General features: G+C 41.9%; 1 protein-coding gene across 2 annotated transcripts in view; it reads right to left on the reverse strand.

Annotated features, from left to right (window-relative positions):
- Positions 1-24972, reverse strand: part of PHTF1 (putative homeodomain transcription factor 1) — a 46331-nt gene extending 21359 nt beyond the window's left edge. For both annotated transcript variants that reach the window (XM_053915442.1, XM_024570425.3), the window contains exons 1-3: positions 24443-24972; positions 24032-24106; positions 23438-23494 (exon numbers count right to left, since the gene is read on the reverse strand). In XM_053915442.1, the coding sequence (XP_053771417.1) occupies positions 23438-23494; positions 24032-24076 (102 nt within the window). In that variant the 5' untranslated portion in view covers positions 24077-24106; positions 24443-24972. The remainder of the gene's footprint in view (positions 1-23437; positions 23495-24031; positions 24107-24442) is intronic.

Raw genomic sequence — 24972 nt, forward strand, 5'->3', positions numbered from 1 at the left:
AGGGCCAAAATATCAGTCAAGGAAAAGTAGTAATCCCCTAACCCATCTCTTCTCCAAATTTCACTCATTAAAAACAAATAACTTGCACCTGATTTTAGCTGTTTCTCTTGATATTTACTTCCATACATCTAAATAATATGTTTATACTTTTATTTTTTAATGTATGATTTTAGAAATCATCCTAATATTGGGGGTGGGGGGCAAAAGTAGGTTTACTGTTGTGAGTTTGCAAAACAGTTTATTCTTGTATTATTTTCCATACAAACAACTGTAAACCTTTTACCCCACCCTGTGGTGTGAGACTTTAACTATTTCATTTCTAATCCCCACACCCTAACTTCTACCCCCAAAACATACATTCTCCCAATAGAGTAATACTGATTTTTTTGTAAATCAGTACTCAGTAGTTATAATATTACCACCATGAAGTAGCATTCCCTGTGAGCTATATTTTATATTCATCCATATATTCTATGAGGTCGGTCAAAATATTTACCATTTTTGAAATACTCAAATGAAAAAACATTAATCAAAGTTCTTTTTTTCATAGAAAAAAAATATCTCCTAGAAACTCCCTTCCCAGAACCCTCCATCTTCCGGCTCCAGTTGGACCAGCTGCACCCGGGCCAGCTGCACGGCTCCAATCAACCCCAGGATTCCCTCCGCCTCTCTGTGGCCAATCCCCATTTCCTAAGTCCCATGTCTTCTGGGAGCACATCCTTCAGTAAAAAGGAGTCAGAAAAGGTAATTTTTTGAATTCTTGCATGTCTGAAAATGAATCCATTCTACCCTCATACCTTTTTTTAAAAAAGCTCATTTTTAGGAGGCTTCTGGCCAAGATAGAGGCATAGGTAGACACACTGCGCCTCCTCGCACAACCAAAAGGACAACAACAATTTAAAGACAAAAAACAACCAGAACTGACAGAAAATCGAACCCCACGGAAGTCCATCAACCAAGGAGATAAAGAAGAAACATTCAACCAGACTGGTAGGAGGGGCGGAGACGGCAGCCGGGTGGCAATGCGGCAGCTGGAGGACCTCGCAGGGTGGTGGATTGTGGAACAAACGGGGCAGGCAGTGCTACCGCCAGCAGATCCCGTGGCCCACATTCGCACATAGATAAACCGGGAGGAATGGCAGGGGAGCGAAACAGACTGTGCAACCCAGGGCTCCAGCACAGGGAAATAAAGCCTCAAACCTCCGAGTGAAAACACCCGTGGGGGTTGAGGCGGCAGCAGGAGAAACTCCGATCCTCACAGGAGAGGTTGTTGGAGAGACCCACAGAGGCCTAGAGTATGCACAAGCCCACCCACCTGGGAATCAGCACCAGAGGGGCCCAGTTTGATTGTGGGTAGCAGAGGGAGTGACTGAAATCCAGCAGAGAGAGGAGCAAGCGCCATTGCTCTCTCTTGGCCCCTCCCCCACGTACAGCATCACAGCACAGCGACCAGCGTTACCCCGCCCCTGTGAACACCTAAGGCTTCGCCCCTTTACATAACAGGCCTGCCAAGACAAAGAAAAAAAAAATGGCCCAAATGAAAGAAGAGATCAAAGCTCCAGAAATAATACAGCTAAGCAGCGAACAGATAGCCAACCTATCAGATGCACAGTTCAAAACACTGGTAATTAGGATCCTCACAGAATTGGTTGAATTTGGTCGCAAATGAGATGAAAAAATGAAGGCTATGCTAAGAGAAACAAAATGTACAGGGAACCAATAGTGATGGGAAGGAAACTGGGACTCAAACCAATGGTGTGGACCAGAAAGAAGAAACATCCATCCAACCAGAACAGAATGAAGAAACAAGAATTCAGAAAAATGAGGAGAGGCTTAGGAACCTCCAGGACATCTTTAAACGTTTCAACATCCGAATTATAGGGGTGCCAGAAGGAGAAGAGGAAGAACAAAAAATTGAAAACTTATTTGAACAAATAATGAAGGAGAACTTCCCCAGTCTGGCAAAGGAAATAGACTTCCAGGAAGTCCAGGAAGCTCAGAGAGTCCCAAAGAAGCTGGACCCAAGGAGGAACACACCAAGGCACATCATAATTACATTAGCCAAGATTAAAGAGAAGGAGAGAATTTTAGAAGCAGCAAGAGAAAAGGAGGCAGTTACCTACAAAGGAGTTCCCATAAGACTGTCAGCTGATTTCTCAAAAGAGACCTTGCAGGCAAGAAGGGGCTGGAAAGAAGTATTCCAAGTCATGAAAGGCAAGGACCTACATCCAAGATTACTGTATCCAGCAAAGCTATCATTTAGAATGGAAGGGCAGATAAAGTGCTTCTCAGATAAGGTCAAGTTAAAGGAGTTCATCATCACCAAGCCCTTCTTCTATGAAATGTTGAAGGGATTTATCTAAGAAAAAGAAGATAAAAAATATGAACAGTAAAAATGACAGCAAACTCACAGTTATTAACAACCACACCTAAAACAAAAACAAAAGCAAACTAAGCAAACATCTAAAACACGAACAGAACCACAGAAATGGAGATCACATGAAGGGTTATCAATAGGGGAGGGAGAGAGAGGGGGGAAAGGTACAGAGAATAAGTAGCATAAATGGTAGGTAGAAAATAGACAGGGGGAGGGTAAGAATAGTGTAGGAAATGTAGAAGCCAAAGAACTTGCATGTATGACCCATGGACATGAACTATAGGGGGGGAATGTGGGAGGGAGGGGGTGGGTTGGATGGAGTGGAGTGAAGGGGGGGAAATGGGACAACTGTAACAGCATAATCAATAAATATATTTTAAAAAATATGTTTAAGAAAAGCTCATTTTTATTGCTTTCTTCCCATTACCATAATGTATCCCCCCCATATGCTCTTCCACCTCCACCCCCCCAACTGTCGCCACAGTGTTGTCTGTGTCTGTGAGTCCTTTTTCTTTTTTTGCTCAAAAGTTACAGTAGATAGAGAATTCTAAGTTGTTTATAATTTTCCATTGGGAATTAAGACATTGTTCCATTGTTTTGTTGCTGCCTATGCTGCTATTGCAAATGCCAACGCCATTCTGATTCCTGATCCTTTGCCCAGGAAGTGCTTCCTTCCTCTGATCATCACTGAACTCACAGTGTTCTTTGTTAACAGATAAAGAACTTCATAACAACGTGCCTTGACATGAGTCCTTTACCGTGTATTGTGATGGGAATCTCTCCTATATCAGAATTCATGTCTTTCAGTTTTAAGGAAGTTTTCTTATAATTTATTTTTGCATTTTTTCCCTTGCAACACTTAACTTTTCTCTCATATTTGCTACCTCTTTTTTTTTTTTGTCTTTTTGTTCTGCTTTCCAGAAATCTCCTCAAATTCTTCCATAAATTTTTCATCTTGGTTTTTGGGGGTTCATTTCTTTCTATTCTTTCATGCTGAAGGATTTCTTAAATACCCAGTAATCACTGGCTGTCCGTTTATACATTCAGATGTTCACTGAAGTAGTAATGGTAAGTGCCCCAGAATGTAAATTACCCATCAACAGCTCTTGGAAATTCCCCATCGACAGCAGAACGGATTCATAACTGGGGTGTTCTACTGAATAAGCTGCAATTACTCAACAACGTGAGTGACACTCACACACGTGATACTGACCAAAAGACATCAGACCCGGCCATCACCCCACTACAGAAGACACTATGACACACCACCAACTGTGGCCCTCTGGACACCCAGGGGCCCACCGGCAATAAGTGCTGTGCCGCACACACGCACGCTCACACGCACACAGAAATCAGACTAAAAGTGTATGTGCTGTATAACTTCACTTACACACAAGAAAGGCAAAATCAATCTGGGCGCCAGCAGGCAGGGAACTGGTTACCCCGTGGCGGTGCAGACCCGATGCTCGGTGAGGGGAGCTTCTGCAGGACTCACCTGCGTTCTGTCTCTTTATCCAAGCTATGTGGGCATGTTCAGTCTGTGAAAGTTCCTCAAGCTGTACACTTATAATTCTGTTACATATGTGTGTGCGTATATAGGCATATTCATGTTTACTGAGTGCTTTACTTCAGTGCAAAACTCTTAAAACTATTGGAAGCTCTGTGTGAGTGGGTGCGGCTTATAGAGTTGGGGCCTCACGTCAGGGTCGTCATGCAGGAAGCTGAAGGGAATTGCCAACTGTCGCCACCTGGAGGCATTTTCATCCTGTGACCATTCGCATTCACGGAATCATCAGGTATCCAGATCTGGAGATATTTTTTCAGAGCTCATTCAAAATAATCCTCCATCACCATTTGCAGATGACATGACATTATACACAGAAAACACTCCGGAATCCACAAAAAAATTAAGAGAATAAAGTAGTTCAGAAAAGTAGCAGGATACAAAATTAATACAGAGCAACCCGTCACACTCTGACACACTAATAACGAACCATCAGAAGGAGAAATTAAGAAAACAACTGCACTTACAATTACATCAGAAAGAATAAAATGGGATTTCTGGTCAAGATGGTAAAGTAGGTCAGTTCTGTGCACACCTCCCCCCACAACCACATCAAAATTACAAGTAAATTATAGAACCTTGAGAACCATCTGAAGACTAGCTGAGCAGAACGCCCATAACTAAGGATAAAAAGAAAAAGCCTTGTGGAGACTGGTGGGGGGGTGGAAATGCTGAAAGGGGCAGGTCCCGCACCCGCCTGTGGCAGTTAAGAAATGAGATGGATATCCTGGCTAAGGAGGCCCCCCCTGAGGAGCGAGGGGTCTCGGCCATATACCGGGCTCCCCAGTGCAGAGTTCCACTGCCAGGAAGTGAAGTCCCCGTGACATGTGGCTGTGAAAACCAGCGGGGATTGCATCTGAGTGAGAGGAAAGGCTGCCAGAGGATTAGGCACTGCAGGCTTTAAAGGGAACACACGCAGACTTACAAACTCACTCCCAGGGGGCTCCAATGCAAAGGCAGCACCTTGAAAACGCCAAGGATATAAGGGGAGGAGCTACACTGACTGGCTTCAATGTGAGGGCTAAAGGGGCAAAAGTCAGGGCACCTCACTCCAGGCACAGAAGTACTGGCAGATGCCAGTGTTCCTTTGTTAAGCTCTCCTTGCACTAATCCCATAGGCAAGGCAGGTGCCAAATCTGAGCTCTGAATTAACCTGGCTAACACCATTCACCCTGTCCTGCTGATTCCCTGAGACCCAGCCCCACACAACTCACAGGCTGAGCCTGAACCAATTCCAGCAGCTCCCCCACAAGCAGCAGCCTGCCTGGACTTGAGCTGCAGCTCTCCGAAAATCTCTCAAAGGTCCACAAACCCCAAACACGCAGCAGCTGGCTTCAGCATGCCCTGTGCCTCTTGCTGAGCTATTCCAGGCCTGGCCCAAGAAGTGACTGCTCTCAACTGTATTGTAACTTCCATCAGGTAGCCCCAACCCTGGCATAAGCAGTGGCCAGTCTTGACTTGGAACAGAGCCCAAATAAACAGCCACAAATGTGGCACAAGTAGCAGCTAGCTTTAGCTCACAACAGGTGCCCATCAAAGAATCCCAAGCGCAATACTAGTGGCAGCTGACCTTAGTTCGCAGAAGAGCCTCTCCCAAGCACTTCCAAGCCAACCACAAGCAGCATCTGGGATAGCTGTGTAGCTCCTACCAGACAACCCCAAACCTGGCACAAGCAGTGGCTGACCTTGACCTTCACTAGAGTCCCCCCAAACCAACACACCTGGCAGCCAGCTTGAGACCACACCAGAGCACCCCCAAGCTCCACAAATGACACACCCAAAGGGTAGACTCGGCTGGCACCAGACCCTGCTACAGCAGCTCCTACCAGCCGCTGCACTACAGCTCATCCAACGTGGACATGGTCAGCTCGCACACCAGTCAGCCTGAGTCAATCCCACCCACTAACGTACCAACAAGCAATCAAGGCTCTGCTACAACAGGAGAGCACACTCAGTCATCACACGGGACACACCTGGAGCACCCAGGTGCAAAAGGAGTCTGTGCCACTGGGCCGCACAGGGCACCTACTGCATACGGCCACTGCCAAGACCCAGAGATGTGGCAGCTCCACCTGAAACATGGAAACAAACACAGGGGGCAGCCAAAATGAGGGGACAAAGAAACATCCCAAACGAAAGAACAGATCAAAACTCCAGAAAGAGAACTAAACAAAATGGAGACGAGCAATCTACCGGATGTAGAGTTCTACACACTGGTTATAAGGATGCTCAATGAAATGAGGGAAAGAGTAAATTAACTCAGTGTGAACCCCAACCAAGAGATAGGTAACATAAAAATGTAAATAGAAAACATAAAGAACCAGTCAGAAATGAAGAATACATTAGAGGGAATCAATATCTATTAGATAACACAGAGGATCAAATCAGCAATCTGAGAGACAAGGTAGCAGAAAACACCCAATCGCAACAGCAAAAAGCATTTTAAAAATGAGGGTAGTTTAAGGGACCTTTGGGACAATGTCAACAATAACAGTATTTGCATCATAGGGGTACCAGAGAAAAGACAGAAAGGGACTGAAAAAATATCACTTCAAATATTTTTTAAAAACTAAAAGCTTCAACCAACCCGGTAAAGGAAAGAGACATACAAGTCCAGGAAGCAGAAGGGGTCCCACACTAAACAAACACAAGGAGGCCCACGGCAAGACATACCGTAACTCAAATGCCAAAGGCTGAGGACAGAGAGGATCTTAAAAGCAGCAGGAGAAAACTAGCTAGTTATAAAAATAGTTAATGTGCAAGGGAGCTCCCCCGAGACTGTTGGCTGATTTCTCAAAAGAAACTTTCCAGGCCAGAAAAGAACAACAGGAAACGTTCCAAGTAATGAAAGGCAAAGACCCACAATCAAGACTGCTCTACCCAGCAAGGCTGTCATTTAGAGCCAAAGGAGAGATGGTACGTTTCCCACACAAGAAAAGACTAAAGGAGTCAATCACCACTAAACTAGTATTACAAGAAATGTTAAAGGGTTTCTCCAAGAAGATCAAAAACATGAATAAATGTAGAAAAGAAAAAAATTATCCCTGACAGAGACAAATACTTCAAAGTAGTGGATAAAGCTAGTAGAAAGATCATGTGTCATTAAAACAATAAAATAAAAGAGAAAAAGTAAAAATAATGACAAAAGAACAAACATGGAGGGGGTGAGTAAAAAAGTGTAGTGTTTTAGAATGTGTTCAAACTTAAGCAACCGTAAACTTGAAACAGTCTGCTATAATCATAGCTTAGTACACGTGAAGCACGTGTAAACACAAACCAAAAACCGGTAAGAGATATACAAGAAACACGGAAAGAGGAACCAAGGCATAGCACTATAGAAAGTCATCAACATACGAGAAAAGAGAACAGAGAATAAAAAAGGATCAGAGAAAAACTACAAAGACAATCAGAAAACAATATAATGTCAATATATAGTTACTTTAAATGTAAGTAGAATAAATGCTCTAATCAAAAGATATAGAGTAGCTAAATGGAGTTAAAAAAGTAAGACCTGTACATATGTGCCTGTAACCACCCACTTCAGATCAAAAGACATACACAGACTGAAGATAAAGGGTTGGAAGAAGACATTTTGAGCACATTCAAATGAAAAAAAGCTGGAGTAACACTACTCAGATCAGGGAAAATAGACTTTAAAACAAGGCTGTAAAAAGACACAATGAAGGGCATTTTATAATGATAATGGAATCAATCCAACAAGAGTATGTAACGCTCATAAAAACCTACACACCCAACATAGGGGCCCCTAAATCTACAGAGCAAACACTGACACACACAAAGGGAAAGACTGATAACAACACAGTAACAGTAGGGGACTTCAAACCCATTGACATCACTGGGTTCATCATCCAGACAGAAAATCATCAACAACAAACATGGTGGCCTTAAAATGACACATTACATCAGATGGACTTAATATTTTTGCGACAATTTTTTGGCACCCAAAAGCAGCAGAATATATATTCTTTGCAAGTGCACATGGGACATTTTCCAGGATAGACCACATATTACGTGACAAAATAAGTCTCAAAAAATTTAAGAAGACTGAAATCCTTTCAAGCATCTTCTCCAATCACAATAGTATGAAACTATAAATCAATTAGAAGAAAACCAAAAAACACACAAACAGATGGATGCTAAATAACACGCTACTAAACAATGAACGGGTTAACAATGAGATCAAGGAAGAAATAAAAAGATACCTTGAAACAAATGAAAATGAAAACACAACAATCCAAAATCTACCAGACAGAACCAAAGCAGTTCTAGAGGGAAATTTATAGACATACAGGCCTACCTAAAGAAACAAGAAAACTCTCAAATAAAATATCAAAACTTATATCTAAAAGAACTAGAAAAAGCAGAACAAACAAAGACCAAAGTGAGTAGAAGAAAAAAAAAATAATGATCAGTATGGAAATAAGTAAAATAGAGTCTAAAATAAAAACAGAAAAAAAGAGTCAATGAAACCAAGAGCTGGTTCTCTGAAAAGATAAAAAAAATGATAAATCTTTTGCCACACTCATCAAGAAAAAAAAGAGAGAGAGAGAGAGAGCACGCCCAAATAAAATCAGAAAGGAAGGAGAAGTGACAAACACCACCGCAGAAATGCAAGGGATTTTAATGAAATACTATAAACAATTATATGCCAACAAATTGGAAAACCTGAAATGGATATATTCCCCAAAATATACAATCTTCAAAGGCTAAATCAGGGAGAAAAAAAACAGAACAAAAACAGAAAATCTGAACAGAACAGCAACTGCTAATGAAATTGAATCAGTAGTCAAAAAATTCCCAAAAAACAAAAGCCTTGAACCAACCGGCTTCATCGGTAAATTTTGACAAATATTCAAAGAAGAATGAGTACCTATTCGTTTCCAACTATTCTAAAAAACTGAACAGAAGGAAAGTTCTTAAACTCAATTCGCAAGGCCAGCACTCCCCTGACACCAAAACCCGACACAGACGTTACAGAAAGAAAACTACAGGCCAATTTCCCTCATGAACCTAAGATACAAAAGTACTCAACCAAATTCAGCAACATAGTAAAAAGTTGAATTCAACTTGATCATCGTGATCAAGTTGAATTTATTTATAGGATGCTAGGCTGATACAAAACCTGCAAATCAATTAATGTGATACACAACATAAAATGAAGGATAAAGATCATATAATCATATTAATAAATGCAGAAAAAGCACTTGTCAAAATCCAACATCCATTCATGATAAAATGTCTCAGCAAAGTCGGGATAGAGGGAACATACCTCAACACAATAGAGGCCATATATGACAAATCACAGCTAACATCCTACTTAAAGGTGAAAAGCTGAAAGTTTTTCTGTAAGATCAAGGACAAGACAAGGACGTCTCCTTCCACCACTATTACTCAACAGAGTATTGGAAGTCCCAGCCACAGCAATCAGACAGGGAATAAAAAGCATCCAAATTGGACAGGAAGATGTAAAACTGTCATTATTTGCAAATAACGTAACTATACATAAAGAACCCTAAAGATTTCACCAAAAAAACTACTAGAACTGATATATAAATTCAGTAAAACAGCAGGATACAAAACTAATATTCAGAAATAGTTTGCAATTTTATACATCAATAAGGAACTACAAAGAAAAATTAAGAAAACAATCTCATTTACAAGTGCATCAAAATTAATAAAATACCTAGGAATAAATTTAACTGAAGAAAAAAACTGAAGAAGATACAAATAAATGGAAGCATATACGGTGCTCATAAGATAGGAAAAATTAACATCATTAAAATGCCCATACTACGCAAAGCAATTTATAGAGCCAACACCATTCCTATCAAAACACCAATGGTGTATTTCACAGATCTAGAATGAATAATCCTAAACTTTATATGGAACTGCAAAAGATCACAAAGAGCCACAGTAATCATGGGAAAAAAAAAAAGTTGGAGGCATCACATTACCTGACATCAAACTATACTATCAGGCCTAGTAACTGAAACAGTGTGGTACTGGCATATAAGAACAGACATATAGACTCAAAAACCAGCCTTGAGAGCCTAGAGATAAACCCATGCCCACAGGGTGAATTCATAGCTGATAAAGGAGGCAAGGACATACAATGGGGTGAACACATTCTATTCGGTAAGTGGGGTGGGTAAAACTGGACAGACATGAGCAAAAAATGAAACTAGACCACCTTCGTACACCATATACAATAAACTCAAAATGGATTAAAAACTTAAATATAACACTCAAATCCATAAAACTTCTAGAAGAAAACATAGGCAGTCAAATCTCAGACATTTCTCTTAGCAGTATTTTTCTCTGATATATCTCTGGGGGCAAGGGAAACAAAAGAAAAAATAAACAAACTGGACTACACCCAACCAGAAAGTTGTTGCAACTGATAATTAAAGGGTTTTAAGACGGCGGCATTGGCCTCCTCACACAAAGCTGGAAAGTACTGCTGGGGTGGACAAAAAGTCCATTGTTTTTTCCGTACAATGGCTCTCATAGCGCTTAGTTGCCTTTAACTTCATTCAAAACAATTTCACTAGATTGTATTGTGACAGTTGTCATATCAGCATGCTTTTAAAAAAAACATCAAAATTGGTGAATTTTTGTGGTCATTTTAATATTGAAGATGGAAGAAAACACACAACATTTTTGGTGTATTACGCTTTATTATTTCAAGAAAAGTAAAAAATGCACCTGAGACCCAAAAAGAGATTTGTGCAGTGTATGGAGAAGGTGCTGTGACTGATCGAATGTGTCAAAAGTGGTCTGCGACGTTTCTTAGTACTGTTGGCATTTTGGCCAAATAATTCTCTGCTGTGGAGCTGTTTGATGCATGGGAAGGTGTTTAGCAGCACCCCTGGCCTCTTCCCACCAGAAACCAATAGTGGGAGACAGCCGACATGCTCAAAATACCCAAATCAGTAAAGTTACTGGTGAAAATGAAAAATGTGTCTTTATTTTACAGAGAAAAAATCACAGACTTTTTGGTCAACCCAATATATGTCAACTACCTCTTTTCCAAGTTTCATTTATTTTACTTATGTACTTATGCCTCTTCAGTTATCAAAATTCATAAAAATTCAGTATTCTGTATGTAAATTCAACTAAAATTATGATTATTTTATGATTTTAAATATAAATGTTACAACATCAGGCTATTCAAGTCATCACTCTTTTTGCACTCCAAAAAGAAGACCTCTATCAAATTGACAACTGCAACTATACAATTATTTATGATCTTTAACAGAATCTTTAACTTATTTACATTGTTCATCAGTTTAATTTTACAAGTAAACTTCATGAGGTTCTGAGCTAAGTCCATACGGAAGCTAACAACCTAGTATTTACACTCATTTTCTGTGTTAGTTCCCTAACTCTATTATAAGCAAAAGATGGAGAAAAAAAAGAACACTAAAGATTCCACCATAAACCTATTATAAATTATAATAAATGAGTTCAGTAAAGTAGCAGGATACAAAATTAATATTCAGAAATAGGTTGCATTTTTATACAACAATAATAAACTATCAGAAAGAGAATTAAGAAAACAATCCCATCCAAATGCATGAAAAAGAACAAAATGCCTAGGAGGAAATTTAACCAAAGAGGTAAAAGACTTATACTCGGGAACCATAAGCAGGAGACTATACTTTCCACTTAAGTAGGAAAATGAAGATACAAATAAATGGGAGGATAGACTGTGCTCATTAATAAGAAGAATTAACATCATCAAAATAGGTCCATACAACCCAAAGCAATCTATAAATTCATTGCAATATTATTAAACTTCCAATGGCATTTTCCACAGAATTAGAACAGATAATGCTAACATTTATATGGAACCACAAACCCACGAGGCACTAGAGCAGCCCTGAGAAAGCACGAAGGCAGAGGCATCGCACTGCCTGCCAGCAAACCCCACTGAAGCGCTCCAATAAGCAAAACAGCAAGGTGCCGGCATGACACACGCAGGTCAGTGGACAGAATGACAAGTCCCGAAACAAACTCACACCATATGGTCAATCTATGCCAAAGAAGGCAAGAATATATCCTGTACAATGGGGTAAAGACAGCTTCTTCAAAAAATGGTGTTAGGAAAACTGGACAGATGCAAAAAAAATGAAACTAGACCACTTTCTTACAACACATCCAGGAACAAACTCAAAATGTATTAAAGATTTAAATGTAAGACCTGAAACCACAAAACTGCTAGAAGAAAACATAGGTAGTAAACTATCTGACATCACTCTGAGTAATAACTTTTTGATATGTCCCCTCAAGCAAGAGAAATAAAAGCAAAAACAAACAGGCCTTCAAACTAAGAAGCTTCTGCACAGCCAAGGAAACCATCAACAAAACAAAAAGACAACCTACTGAATAGGAGAATATATTCACGAATGATATATCAGATAAGGGGTTGATATCCAAAATACATAAGTAACTCATACAACTCAAATAAGAAAAAAAAAATCATCAAAAAATGAGCAGAGGACATAAAAAGGCATTTTTCCAAAGCAGACCTACAGGAGGTCAACAGACATGAAAAGATGCTCAACATCACTAATCATCAGGGAAATGCAAATCAAAACCACCATGAAATACCACTTCGCACAGTCTGAATGGCTGTTATCAAAAAGTCAGCAGATAACATGTGCTGGCAAGGACGGAGAAAGGGACCCTCGGGCACTGCTGGCCGGACTAAAACTGGTGCAGCCACTGTGGAAAACAGCGTGGGGTTTCTTCAGAAAACTGTGAGTAGATATACCGTGCCTCCCAGAAATTCCACTTCTGGGTATTTATCTGAAGAAAAGGAAAGCACTACTTTGAAAAGATCTGTGTACCCCTATGTTCACTGCAACATTATTTACAACAGCCAAGATACAGAAGCAACCTATTGATAGGTGTCTACTGATAGGTGAATAATAAAGACGTGGTACGTGTGTGTGTATATAATATATACTAATATATACATATATATATGTCCATGTATACATACACACTAGGTGCCAGAGTGGGGGTCTGCAAACTCTCCACAGAGCCCCAGCTAGAGGCCGCATTCAGCCCTCTCTCGTTTGCCCGGTTTTTAAAAAAGAATATAAATGGAGCCGGAGCTGCCATCCCAGAGGACCTGCCTCAGCCATCTGACCCCTCAGACCTTGGGGGTTTGGAACTGGCAATAACCTTGGAGCTGGGCCTAGACGACACAGTGGCCCACAGAACTGTCTACAAGGACAACAATAAAGCAGATATTACGACTCCTGGACTGCAAATTGAAAACATTCTTTAGAATCAGCATCACTACACTAGCTGCTCTGCACCCACAGCAACGCCTTCCTCCTGCTGACGGAACTGCCCCTCCCCTTTCTCACGAATGCCCCTTGCCCTCCCTCCCCATCAGAACACGATTCGGGTTCCTGCCTGAGCAGTGCTTCTCGACTAGCTCTTCTTTTTAAAAAAATCGGAAATAAATGCTTGTTGCCTCCTCTCCCTTTGTTTTTTTTTTTTTAAGATTTTATTTACTTATTTTTAGAGAGAGGGGAAGGGAGGGAGAAAGAGAGGGAGAGAAACATCCATCTGTTGCCTCTCGCATGCCCCCACCAGGGAGCTGGCCAGCAACCCAGGCATGGGCCCTGGCTGGAAACAAACCAGAGACCCTCTGGTTTTCTGGACGACACCTAACCCACTGAGCCACACCATTCAGGGCTCCCTTTGGCCTTTGATTTTTAAGTTAATGCCCTCAACATAACTGTGCAGCACTTGGTCGATGTAGCTCCTACTCTTAGACAAAGAGACAAAAGCGCTGGAGGCATTGCTGCATTCCTGGACTCTACAGACAGGAAATAAAAGGCCAAGTGAAACCCTACAAGACATGTTGACCTCTTAGTGTGCTGAACTTTCCATTTCATTGCCATTGAAATAATCATACTACTACATAACCAGGCACAGAAAAGGAAGTCACCACGGACTCAAAGCCACAATCACACGGCAGGTACAGGGCTACAGTGGAATGGACACCGAACTCAGATTTCAAAGTCAAAGACAGGGTTCCAAAGGAAAATGCCTGACCTGAGACCTGAAGGCTGTAAAAGAATTTGCAAAGATGGCCATGGGCGTAGCAAAGGAGGAATCAAGAAAAGCCTGAGAGATGAGCTGCAAGACAAAACCTACGGACATTCCAGGAAGGCCAAGAAATGCAGGGTGGAAGTGAAGATTATCATCAGCAAAGAATGTGAATTTACTGGAAGGGTACCAGGAAGTCAGAGAGCAGTGTTAAATACAAGTAAAACAAAAAGGTATGTGTTAAAGCACAGACAAGATGACAAGCCAGCTTCGGTGAGGATGAGGGGTAAGGGGAAAACAAGACTCAGCGAAAACAAAGTTTAAAAAGCTACTCCAGTAACCTAGATCGCAGGAGACACATTTTATCTGCAAACGTCCAGCTGGTATTTCAGGCCTCGTGGGCTACTTGTCTCCATGGCAGCCACTCAACTCAGCTGCTGTCCCAGAAAAGCTGACTTAGACAACGAGCACGTAAAACGCAGAGCCCGCGGTGCTCCGGCAGATTTAGCCAGACCAGGTCATTAGAAGCACGGATTGGGAAAAATATTTACATTAAAAAGATATTAGAAGGTAGAATCCAGAAGTTTGTTAATTGACAGTGTGGGAACAGTGAAGATAAAGCCACAGAAAAATTCCAAGTCCCTACTTTATCACCCTAGCTCCTCACAGAATAGGAAAGATGAGAGAAAGAACCGGGCTGGGTTGCGAGAAGGGTCTTACATTCGGCCCACGTTCCACCACCGAGCCTGGCGTCTGTGGGAAGGATTCTCCTCCCACAGGAAGTCGCCGCAAGTCACATGACAACACAGGGAGACACAACAATCTTCTCCCGGGTAGGGGAGTGAGCAATTAGAAAAATTAAAACACATTTAAGTCTACCTACTCCTAAGCTCATGCCTAAAGGATGAGATCTATCATTTTGCTACTGGTATAAATAAAAGATACTGGTATACCCACACACCTGTATATTCCTAGACCTCTATAACTGTATCTACCTTAAATAGATCACACATAGCTACCTTATGCTCCAGGTAATTTCACTTAATAGAGTTTCCATGTTTTAGAGAGGAAACTTTTATTTTTATTAAAATAACACTTACAAGGCTAATTAAAAAAACTTCCAACCTCACCTGTCCGTACCCTTGATTCCTACTTTTTTAAAAAAAATCTAATTACGATATGTACAGGTTTTCTTCAATTTTAGAAGCTATCCATTCACTTCTTACTGTTGAAGATGAGGAGACAGCTTTCTTATTTAGCCTTTCTGTGCCTTGGTTCCTTCACCTATAAAGTGGGAATAATAATACATCTACCATACAGACTGATGTAAGGATCAATTAACAGTGTGTGTGTATTAAAATGCAAGACACATACATGCTAAATATTAACCATTATTATTAATGTACCAAACACACATTAACATTTGATGTTTTGAGTGTTAAGATTACATAAATATTATTCCCAACTAAGTCAAGTAGTAAACAATGACTATTATTTCCTTTCTTAACAATTTTGTTTCTCCTAGAATTGTAATTGCCTTACTTTCTTTCATTCACTGAATTTTATACATACATCCCACAAATTCATCTTAAGACTCTCTATAAGTGTAACAAATCTGCCCCCAATGTCCCCTGAAAGGGGTCTGTCTCCCAGGGTCCGTCCTCCCGCTCCACTAGGCCCGGTTGTTTTTAGGCCTGAAATGAACCCTCATCTGGGGACGTCTCTTGACCGTCCTAGAACTCCCTTTACGTCTCTCTGTGCTGGCTGTGCCTCGCATTACAGATCCCTCTTTTCATTTGTTTACTCACTCCCAACACATGTCCTCCCATGCTTTCTGACAGAGGGTCATGGGTGATACACTGTTTTTGAGACTTTGAAGTTCTCAACAGGTCTTCCTGTGGTGCCTTTACACTTAATAGTGAGGCTGGGCATAAAGTTTTACGCCTAAAGTCATTTTGTCTCAGAACTTTGAAGGTTCCATTGCCCTCTGGCTTCCAGATGAGCAGAAGTTGCTACTGAGAGGCCCACTGGGATTCTGACTCCCCACTTCTGTATGTGGCTTGTTTCGATCCTTCCCTGTGCTCCCTACTTAACGCTGGCTCTAATTCCACACGTTCTTGTGATACTGTGATTTATAATAATATATATATATATGGAAAAAGCTGGATCCTTAAATTCAAGAAGCTAATAGAACACCTAAGTATCTCAATGCAAAAAGACCTGCTCCAAGATATTATATTAAAACTGTCAAAAGTTAATGACAGTGTTTTTCTTTTAGATTTTGTTTATTTATTTTTAGAGAGAGTGGAAAGGAAGGAGAGAAAGAGAGGGAGAGAAACATCAATGTGCTAGACATACCTTGATTGGTTGCCTCTGGCATGCCCCCCGACTGGGGACCTGGCCTGCAACCCAGGCGTGTGCCCTGACTGGGAGTCAAACCTGTGACCTTTCAGTTCGCAGGCCGACACTCAATCCACTGACCCACACCAGCCAGGGCCAAAGAAAGAATTCTTAAGGCAGCCAAGGGTCAGGGGAACTATAACCTATAAAGGAATCCCCATTAGATTATCATCAGATTTTTCAGCAGAAACCCTACAGGCTAGGACAGAGTAGAATCAAACATTCAAAATATTACGAGAGAGGAATCGCCAGCCAAAAATAATATATCCAGCAGTTATCCTTTAGCTATGATGGAGAAATACAGGCTTTTCCAGAAACAGAACCTGAGGGAACCGATCACCACAAGACCTACATTACAGGAAATGCTGAAAGGGGCTCTTCCACCTGAAACAAAGAGGCGAAAAGACACAAACTGTGACTGAGATGGCAAAAGACACACAGAAGCAGAAAACTGCAATTATATTTCACGATAGGGTATTAAACACTTAAATATAACAAAGGTTAAAAGGGCTAAAAGCATTTTGAAAAAGGACAACAGCTACCGCAATTTGGGAATGAACACACTGCATTGAAAAGTTTTTTAATGTGACAACAAAAACGTAAAGCGGGAAGGGGAAATGGACTGCACCTGCCCGGGCGGGTGGGGATAAGAGCGGTCAGGAGAGAAAGGACCATTACACATACGAAACTGCTTTTTACATAAACCTAATGGTAACCTCCAAACAAAAACCCAGGCCTAAGACACAACATAAAAAAGAGAAGAAACGAAGGCAAAAATAATAGGTTACCACCAAACTAAAGTGGCAGACAAAACACAGGGGAGACACAGAGCAACCGAAGCACAAAAGACAGAACGGCTGCAGGAAGTCCTTATATAGCAAGTAAGGGTCACCCGAAATGTAAACGCACTGATTCGCCAATTAAAAGGCACGGAGTGGCAGGATGGGTTAAGAAACAAGACCCAACGCTGTGTGGCCTTCAGGAGACCCATTTCGCCCACAAAGACAAACAAAGACGCCAAGTGAAGGGCTGGAAGATGATACCTCAAGCAAATGGCATCCAGAGGCGAAAAAAACAGGCATAAGCATACTTCTTTCAGACAAAATAGGTTTCAAGATAAAAAAGGTAACAAGACATAAAAATAAACATTTATAATGATCAAGAGGACAACACAACAAGAAGACATAACACTTTTCAATACCTAAGCACCCAGTCTGGAAGCACCAAAATACATTAAAGCAATTACTGACGGCAATACTGGGAGAAACTGACACAAACACAACTGTAGTCAGAGACCTAAATACCCCACGTACAGCAAAGGACAGGTCATCCAATCAGAAAGCCGGTGAGGAAATAATGGGCTTCGTCGGCATATTAGGCCAGACAGACATAATCAATATTTAAAGAGCTTTTTATCCAAAATGACAGAACATACATTCTTCTCAAGTGGACACAGAATATTCTCAATAACAGCCCATATGTTGGGGCACAAACCTAGTCTTGACAAATTTAAGACCACTGAAATCACACCAAGCAGATATTCCAACCACACTGGTATGAAACCAGAAATCAGGTACAAGAAAAAAGCTAGAAGAGCCACTAACCAAGTGGAGATCACACCACATGCTACTGGACACTGGTGGGTCAAAGAATAAAAGACACACGGGGACGAAAAAGAATGACAAGGGGACATAAAACTCGGAGGCTGCAGCAAAAGCAGCCCTAACAGGGAATTTTACAGCAGTACAGTCCTACCTCAGGAAACGAGAAAAATTTCAAATAGCAGATCGAACATTTCACCTTAAAGAACTAATATAAGAACAGATGAAGCCGAAGTCAGCCAAAGAAAATAAAATTTAGAACAAACTTAGAATTAAATGGAACAGAGAACGAAAAGACAACAGAAAAAAATAATGGAACAATAAGCTGGTTCTTTGAAAAGATAAAATTGACAAACCTCTAGCTCACTAAGGAAAAAAGAAAAAGCACTCAAAATCAGAAACAATAGAGAAGTTGCAGCAGGCACCGCAGAAATACAAAGGATTGTTCAAGAATACTACAAAAAGCTGTATATACACCACCAAATTTGATAACCTGGAAGAAAGAACAAATCCTTAGAAAAATGTAACCTTCCTAGACTGAACCACGAAGCACTGAGAAACCCAACTAGACCAATCAACAGTAAGTAAATTGAAAGAGTAACCAAGAACCATCCAAAAAACAAAAATCAGAACCAGATGGCTTCACTGATGAATCCTACCAAACACTGAAATATTTAATACCTACCTTTCTCAAACTCTTCCAAAAAATAATCAAATAAGAGGGAATAATTCCTAACTCATTTTATGAGGTTAACATTACCCTGATACCAAGAGAAAATGTACCCAGGTCTTTAAATATAGTAATTCTACCTTTAAAAATAGTGTTCTTATGATTCCCTAAATCGCTTGTTTTATCTCTTTCCTTTTTTTCTTTAGGTCTTAGACAGCTGATGCTCTTCAATTCCCCGTAAGAGGGAGGCACTAACATGCTGAATCCAAGTTCAGGGGGCAGTGGGTGGAGCCTGTTGAACAGTGGGCCTCACTTTAGAGAGGTAGCCCAACATTCCTCTTCTGGTGTCCTGAGGTCTTTTCTTTAGACAGTCAGTTTCTACAGAAAGAAATCACAGCCCTGGCTGGTGTGACTCAGTGGATTGCGGATTGAGTGCTGGCCAGCGAACCAAAGGGTCGCCAGTTCAATTCCCAGTCAGGGTGCGTGCCTGGGTTGAGGGCCAGGTCCCCTCGTGCAAGAGGCAACAACACATTGATGTTTCTCTCTTTCTCCCTCCCTTCCCCTCTCTCTAAAAGCAAATAAATAAAATCTTTTAAAAAATTTTTTTAAAAAAGAAAAGAAATTCCAGTCTTCTATTTGGGATTACAAAGCTGGCCACCACATGTGTACTTAACCTCCATCACTTATACAGCATTTCACCGCACTCTCAGTTGTGACTGGCGTTCCAGAATCCAGAACGTCTCTGGTTCCGCCTCTCCAGAGAACAGGCTTCAGCCCAGTCTTCTGCCAGAGGAGGCTAAGGGTCACTATGTGGCCGTGTAGAGTGAGAAAGAGGATGTGGGGATAGGCCCCTTAGCCGCAAGCTCAAACCAACCTATTTTCGTACTTCCAGTTCTACCTCACTCCTGCAGGTATGCCCACCTGCTGCATCCAATTCCTGAGTCTTTCAGAAATTAAGTGCAAGGGTGTTAAACAAGGAGAACACTTGTCCCTTACTGTCATTCCCTACTACACACGCTTGACATTTTTACCTTCTTCACTTTCCAACTTTTCAAACTGTGTTAACAGCTCTCATTTACTGTACTCTTCTCTTCCGTGCTTTTAATCCTTGGGGGCTAATATCTTTTTGTTATTTATTGTAATTTAAAAGGGGTTTCAGAATAGATCAGGTGGAGTTAAATGCCCACAAACTGTCATCCTCAATGAGGCGTCTCATCTGTCCTGCGCCCACCAACCAGCTTAAGAAATAAAACATTACAAACACAGCTGAAGTTGCCTCTGGGCTCGGGATCAGCCTTTTAACATTTTTTAGATAAAAGTGATGTGATTTTCTAACACTAACTTTTGTTATTCTAATACTAAAGAAAAGTTAAAGAAAAAAATAAAAAATATTTTTAAAAATAAAGGATAACGAATTAGAATGTTTTGCTTGCCTTAGCAAATATACCTAAAACACCTGGTTAAACAGGAGTAAGAGAAGCCATTCTCGTTCTATTGTCTTCTTTTGGGGGGGGGACTAAGTTGACCTTCATTCTGAAAATAATGTTAGACCTCAGACTTAATACATTCTCTCAATTAAGAAATTTTAGGAAACAATTTTCATTGGGAATATGTATGAATTTCTTGTGCACTACATTATGATCTCCCCTATTTTTTCTATTGCTGATTAAAGAAAATAGCTATACTGAAGTATAATTAGCATACTATAAAACACTCATTTTAGGTGTACAGTTTTAGTCATTCATTAGGTAAGTTTATAGTCCAACCATCAATAGATTCAAGATTTGGAGCATTTTCATTCACAAAGTAATTTTTATTTGTTAGGATTATTTTTATTACTGTTTCTCTCCCAGCTCACCGTAAGCTTCATGAGAAGAAAACTGCTGAGTGCTTTTGCTCGTTATTATCTAGACAAAGTGCCTGGCCTACTGCCTGACATATAGTAGGGAGGAACTCAACAAATACTTTTAAATGAAGAACTCGTAAGGACTGTTTCAGTTTTAAATTTGGTATTTCTTTCTCTTCTCTACTTTGACTCATTGTTTTCTTTCTCTAGATTCTTCATATGTGAACTTAAATCACATATGAAGAAATCACGTACTCTTTCTTCCCAATCTAGATATTTTTGTTAATATAGACATTTTGAGTGATATCATTTTATCAAGTATTACTTTGAAAAAGTTCCATAGATTTTGTTGTAACGTCTATATTATTTCTATCCTTCAAAAATACAGATAGAATATAGCCCCTCTCTACTCAAAAGCCATAAATTTTTTTTGATATTCTGCAGAATAATATCTGAAGTGCTCAGTAAAACAATCAAGTCAGCCCAAACTGATTCATGGCCTATTTTCTCACCTACATACCTGATACTCAAATCAGATTGGACTTCTTGCTCTTCCCTTAAACAAGTACTGCACTTATGTTTATAAATATTTTCTCTGTGCTCAGGATCTAGCAGAATGTCTTCTACGTAGTAGCTCAATAAATGTTTGTGGAGGAGTTTATACCACTTTTCATAATCCAAGTTAAGATTTTTAAAATTACATCTTTTACAGTTTTGAATTATATTATGCAATTTCTAATTTTATTGTACTATGACCTGATGTTAACACTGTTTATTATTTTGCTGTTTAATATTTTAATTTTTGTTTTCAAAATACCTATGTATTTGTCTTCAAGTTATATTTGTTTTCAAAATATTTATCTTTGTGTAATCTATTTTTAAACTGCATTAAATACTGTTTTGTATCCTATATTTTGGTCAATTTTTGTCTAAGACTTAAACATTTAAAAAGACTTCTTGGCTTTTCTCCCTCCACCGTTAGACTGTAGAATTCATGAGAGCAAGAACCACGTCTACCTTACCGAGTGCATCCTTAGCGCCTAGGACATGTGGGTGTGTTCAGCGTTGTCTTTCATTTTATTCTTTCCACCGCTACTAAACTTAAAAGTACACATCAAGAAGTTCTTAGGTAGATTGACTACCTTATGAGAGAACAATGAATAAAAATATACATAATAGAGGGAGTTCAATTAAATACAGCACAGGTGGCAAACACAAAGCCCGCAGGCCGAATCCGGCCCTCCACCTTGATTTATCCGGCCTGGCACCTTGTTTTTACTCGGTGGCAGTGCCGAGCTCCTTGCCCTAGTTAAGGAGTAGTTACATTGATACAGTCCTAACATTACATCCGGCCCTTTGAAGGCAACCACGAGGCTGATGTGGCCCCTGGTGAAAATGAGTTTGACACCCCTGATCTACAGCAACAGACACTGAGTTCACATTATGCATCGAGTTGTTCTAAGAGTGAGACACAAATACAATCTCTGCCCTTGCAGCTGATGAAGATGCACAGGCTGACAAATAACTGACCAAGTGCACTAAAAGGAAGGTATGTCCAAAATGGCCTGGAAGTAGAAGTTGACGAAACGCTTAAATTGGGTAGGGAAAGGAGGTGCGTCAGGAAATTCTATGGTAGTAAGTAAAATCCTTGGAAGGATAACGAAACCGAACCCAGATGAAGTACAATGCATGTTCTGGATGGGGCTAGAGATCGCAGAGGAGATGGAACTCCCATTCGGTGCTCTTTCCATTGCTCCAGGGGTGTCAGGCTCATTTCCACCGGGGGCCACATCGGCCTCGAGGTTGCCTTCAAAGGGCCGAATGTAATTTTAGGACTGTGTCAATGTAACTACTTCTTAACAGCTAAGCGAGAGCTCGGTGCTGCTGCCGGGCAGAAACAAGGTGGAGGGCCAGATTCGACCCGCTGGCCTTGTGTCTGCCACCTGTGCACTACACCATGCCTACTATCAATACTTCCGGCCTCTCACAAAAGAGTAACAGGAGAGCATTTAATAGTAACAAAATTAAGTTGAGGGATTTATTCACCCTAACCCCATCTCCCATTGATATGAAAAAGAAAATCAAGGACTATACAAAATTGTAACATTAGCCAAGCACCACATAGTTCAAACAGCTTTCTAGTTGACGGGCCTATAAACACGGGGCTACAAAGCAACCTTCCCGTGACTATCACCCTCTCCCTCCACATACTTGCTGACCCCACATCCCTGACTTTGGAATGTTAGAATATTTGATTCCCCCTCCCCTGTTATAAATTAATGAACTAGCACTCTGAGTCATACATCAGTTTTGGTTGCTTAGTGAGCATGAAATAACCCCAAGAATTTGCTCTGCAGTTCTAACAGCACTGTAGAGGAAAAGTTTACTCGAAACCAGTAATTGAAAAGGTGATTCAGGTCACAGATGGATTTTATTTGGCTTGCAGGGGAAGGAAGAGGAAGAGAAAACGAGAAGGGGAGAAGTGGGAAGGAGGGGGGAAGAGAAGAGGGGACCTAGCTCTAAACATATCCAGATATTTCATATAAAAGTGCACGTTCCCAAGGTTCTCCTGAAAACTCTGAAACTCTGTCAACTGTGGGCTACACCGACACCAAGTAAAACCGGGCAGAGTTAAGAAGCCACAGCTCCGCGAAATACGGGACGTTTGCTTTCTAGTTCATCCTAGGCCAACCGTTCCTTTCCATTCCCGGTACGGAGGCCGAAAGCCGGCTGTCATTTCCCATTCTGCTGGCAGTGGTGTTTGCCTTACAAAGGTCAAAGAATAAAGAATGCCACAGATGGTGGGTAAGTGCAGATTTTTTAAAGTACAATCCACTCTTTCCATTCATGCAGGAAGACAAAGCTAGAATCCAAGAAACCAATTTACCTTAATCTGAGTCTGTTCGATGGACTTTTCCCATATCTGCTGATCATATGCTCCAATCTGAAATAGGGAGGAGGCTATTTAAATGATGCAAAGGAAATCTTTGTATTGAGGTCAAACCTCACCAGAGTCGTAACTATTAAATATCAATATGATACCTGGAAAATGTGCTGCTCGGGGTTTGAATAAGTCATCTGTGTGGTATCTAGAATATGTCTCCACTTCTTCGGGAAAACTAGCGACGAATAAACGGTAAGGGACAGACAGCTCAGTAAGACTGTTGACAGCACGCTTCTGAGCGCGCAGATACAAATTTCATGTCTCCAAGGGCAGTTGGAGACATGAAACTGAAAGGTCATAAACAGAGTTTCAGAGCATTCCTGGGGCACAATGGATGTAGCCTGAAGAAGGGAGGTGCCTTGAAAATCTTACTCGGGGGCCTGGAACTGGGTTTACGAGACCTAACAACCTCGTCCGTCGGTTCTCCCTGTACGCTGAACGAGACCTCGGAAGAGTGCCTGCGGGAAACTAACGCGAACCTCTGTGCGGGAGCTCTGGCCGGAAGTGTGCTTTGCCGACGAAAAACACTGACATTACCTTCTTCTGGTACCACGATATAGCATCTCGCTCATTCGAGGCCATGTGTGTGTCCAGCCAGAGGATGGGCTTTCACTGAAAATGAAGGACAGCCGGAGTGAGTCCCGCTGCTGAAAGGCTCTCATCCCAGTCTGGGTAGAGGGCTCCAAGACCCTTTTTCTCGGCCTCCCCGGGAGCAGCTGCCTGGCTCTCCGGCTGCGTGCCAGGAAAAGATAAGATAAAAACAAAAGCGAGCCAAAAGCCTCCGGCGCAGCGGCGACCGCAGCAGCGTCTCCGCGTCGTTTCCCGCGAGTGTGTGGGTGGACGCGGGGGAGGGGGAGGGGAGGGGAGGGGGAGGGGAGGGGAGGTCGCGGTCGCTGACCTGCCCACCTGTCCCCACCCCCACCGTCCCCGGCGGCGTCCGGCTCTCACCTGGCGCCCGCTGCCCCGCAGTCCGGCGGTCGGGACCTTCCCCTTCAGTGGACCCAGCCCGGCCGTGAGGCTGCGGGCGAGGCGGCAAGCCGGGCGGGCGGCATCTTCTCCTTGAGGCGGAGACGCCGGCGGGGCCGTTACCATGGAGACCGCGGTGGCCGCGGCGGCGGAGGAGGCAGCAGTCCGCCCGGCGCCCACAGGACCGTCTGTTGCCACAGACCCGGCGTCCTCCACACCCGACCTACGGGGTCAACGGAGTGACCGTCCCATAAGCAAAGAACGAACTGGGAAGGAAGGGGGGTAAAAAGCGAAGGGGGACAGGGGGCTTCGCTAGGCCACCCGTCCCCACGGCGTCGGCGCCAGGCTGTGTGTCTGGCCGGAAAAGTCCGCGGCCGAGGCCCCCAGCCCCGGAAGGCGGCGGCCTCGGGGCAACGGACGCGCGTCCCCGCGGGCCGGGCCGTGACTCAGCGGCCGAGAGCGGGCGGCTGCGGCTCTGCGGACCCCGCGCAGCCGGCCGCGGCTTCCGCTTT

Source organism: Desmodus rotundus, chromosome 12, assembly GCF_022682495.2.
Source record: "Desmodus rotundus isolate HL8 chromosome 12, HLdesRot8A.1, whole genome shotgun sequence".
NCBI lineage: Eukaryota > Metazoa > Chordata > Mammalia > Chiroptera > Phyllostomidae > Desmodus > Desmodus rotundus.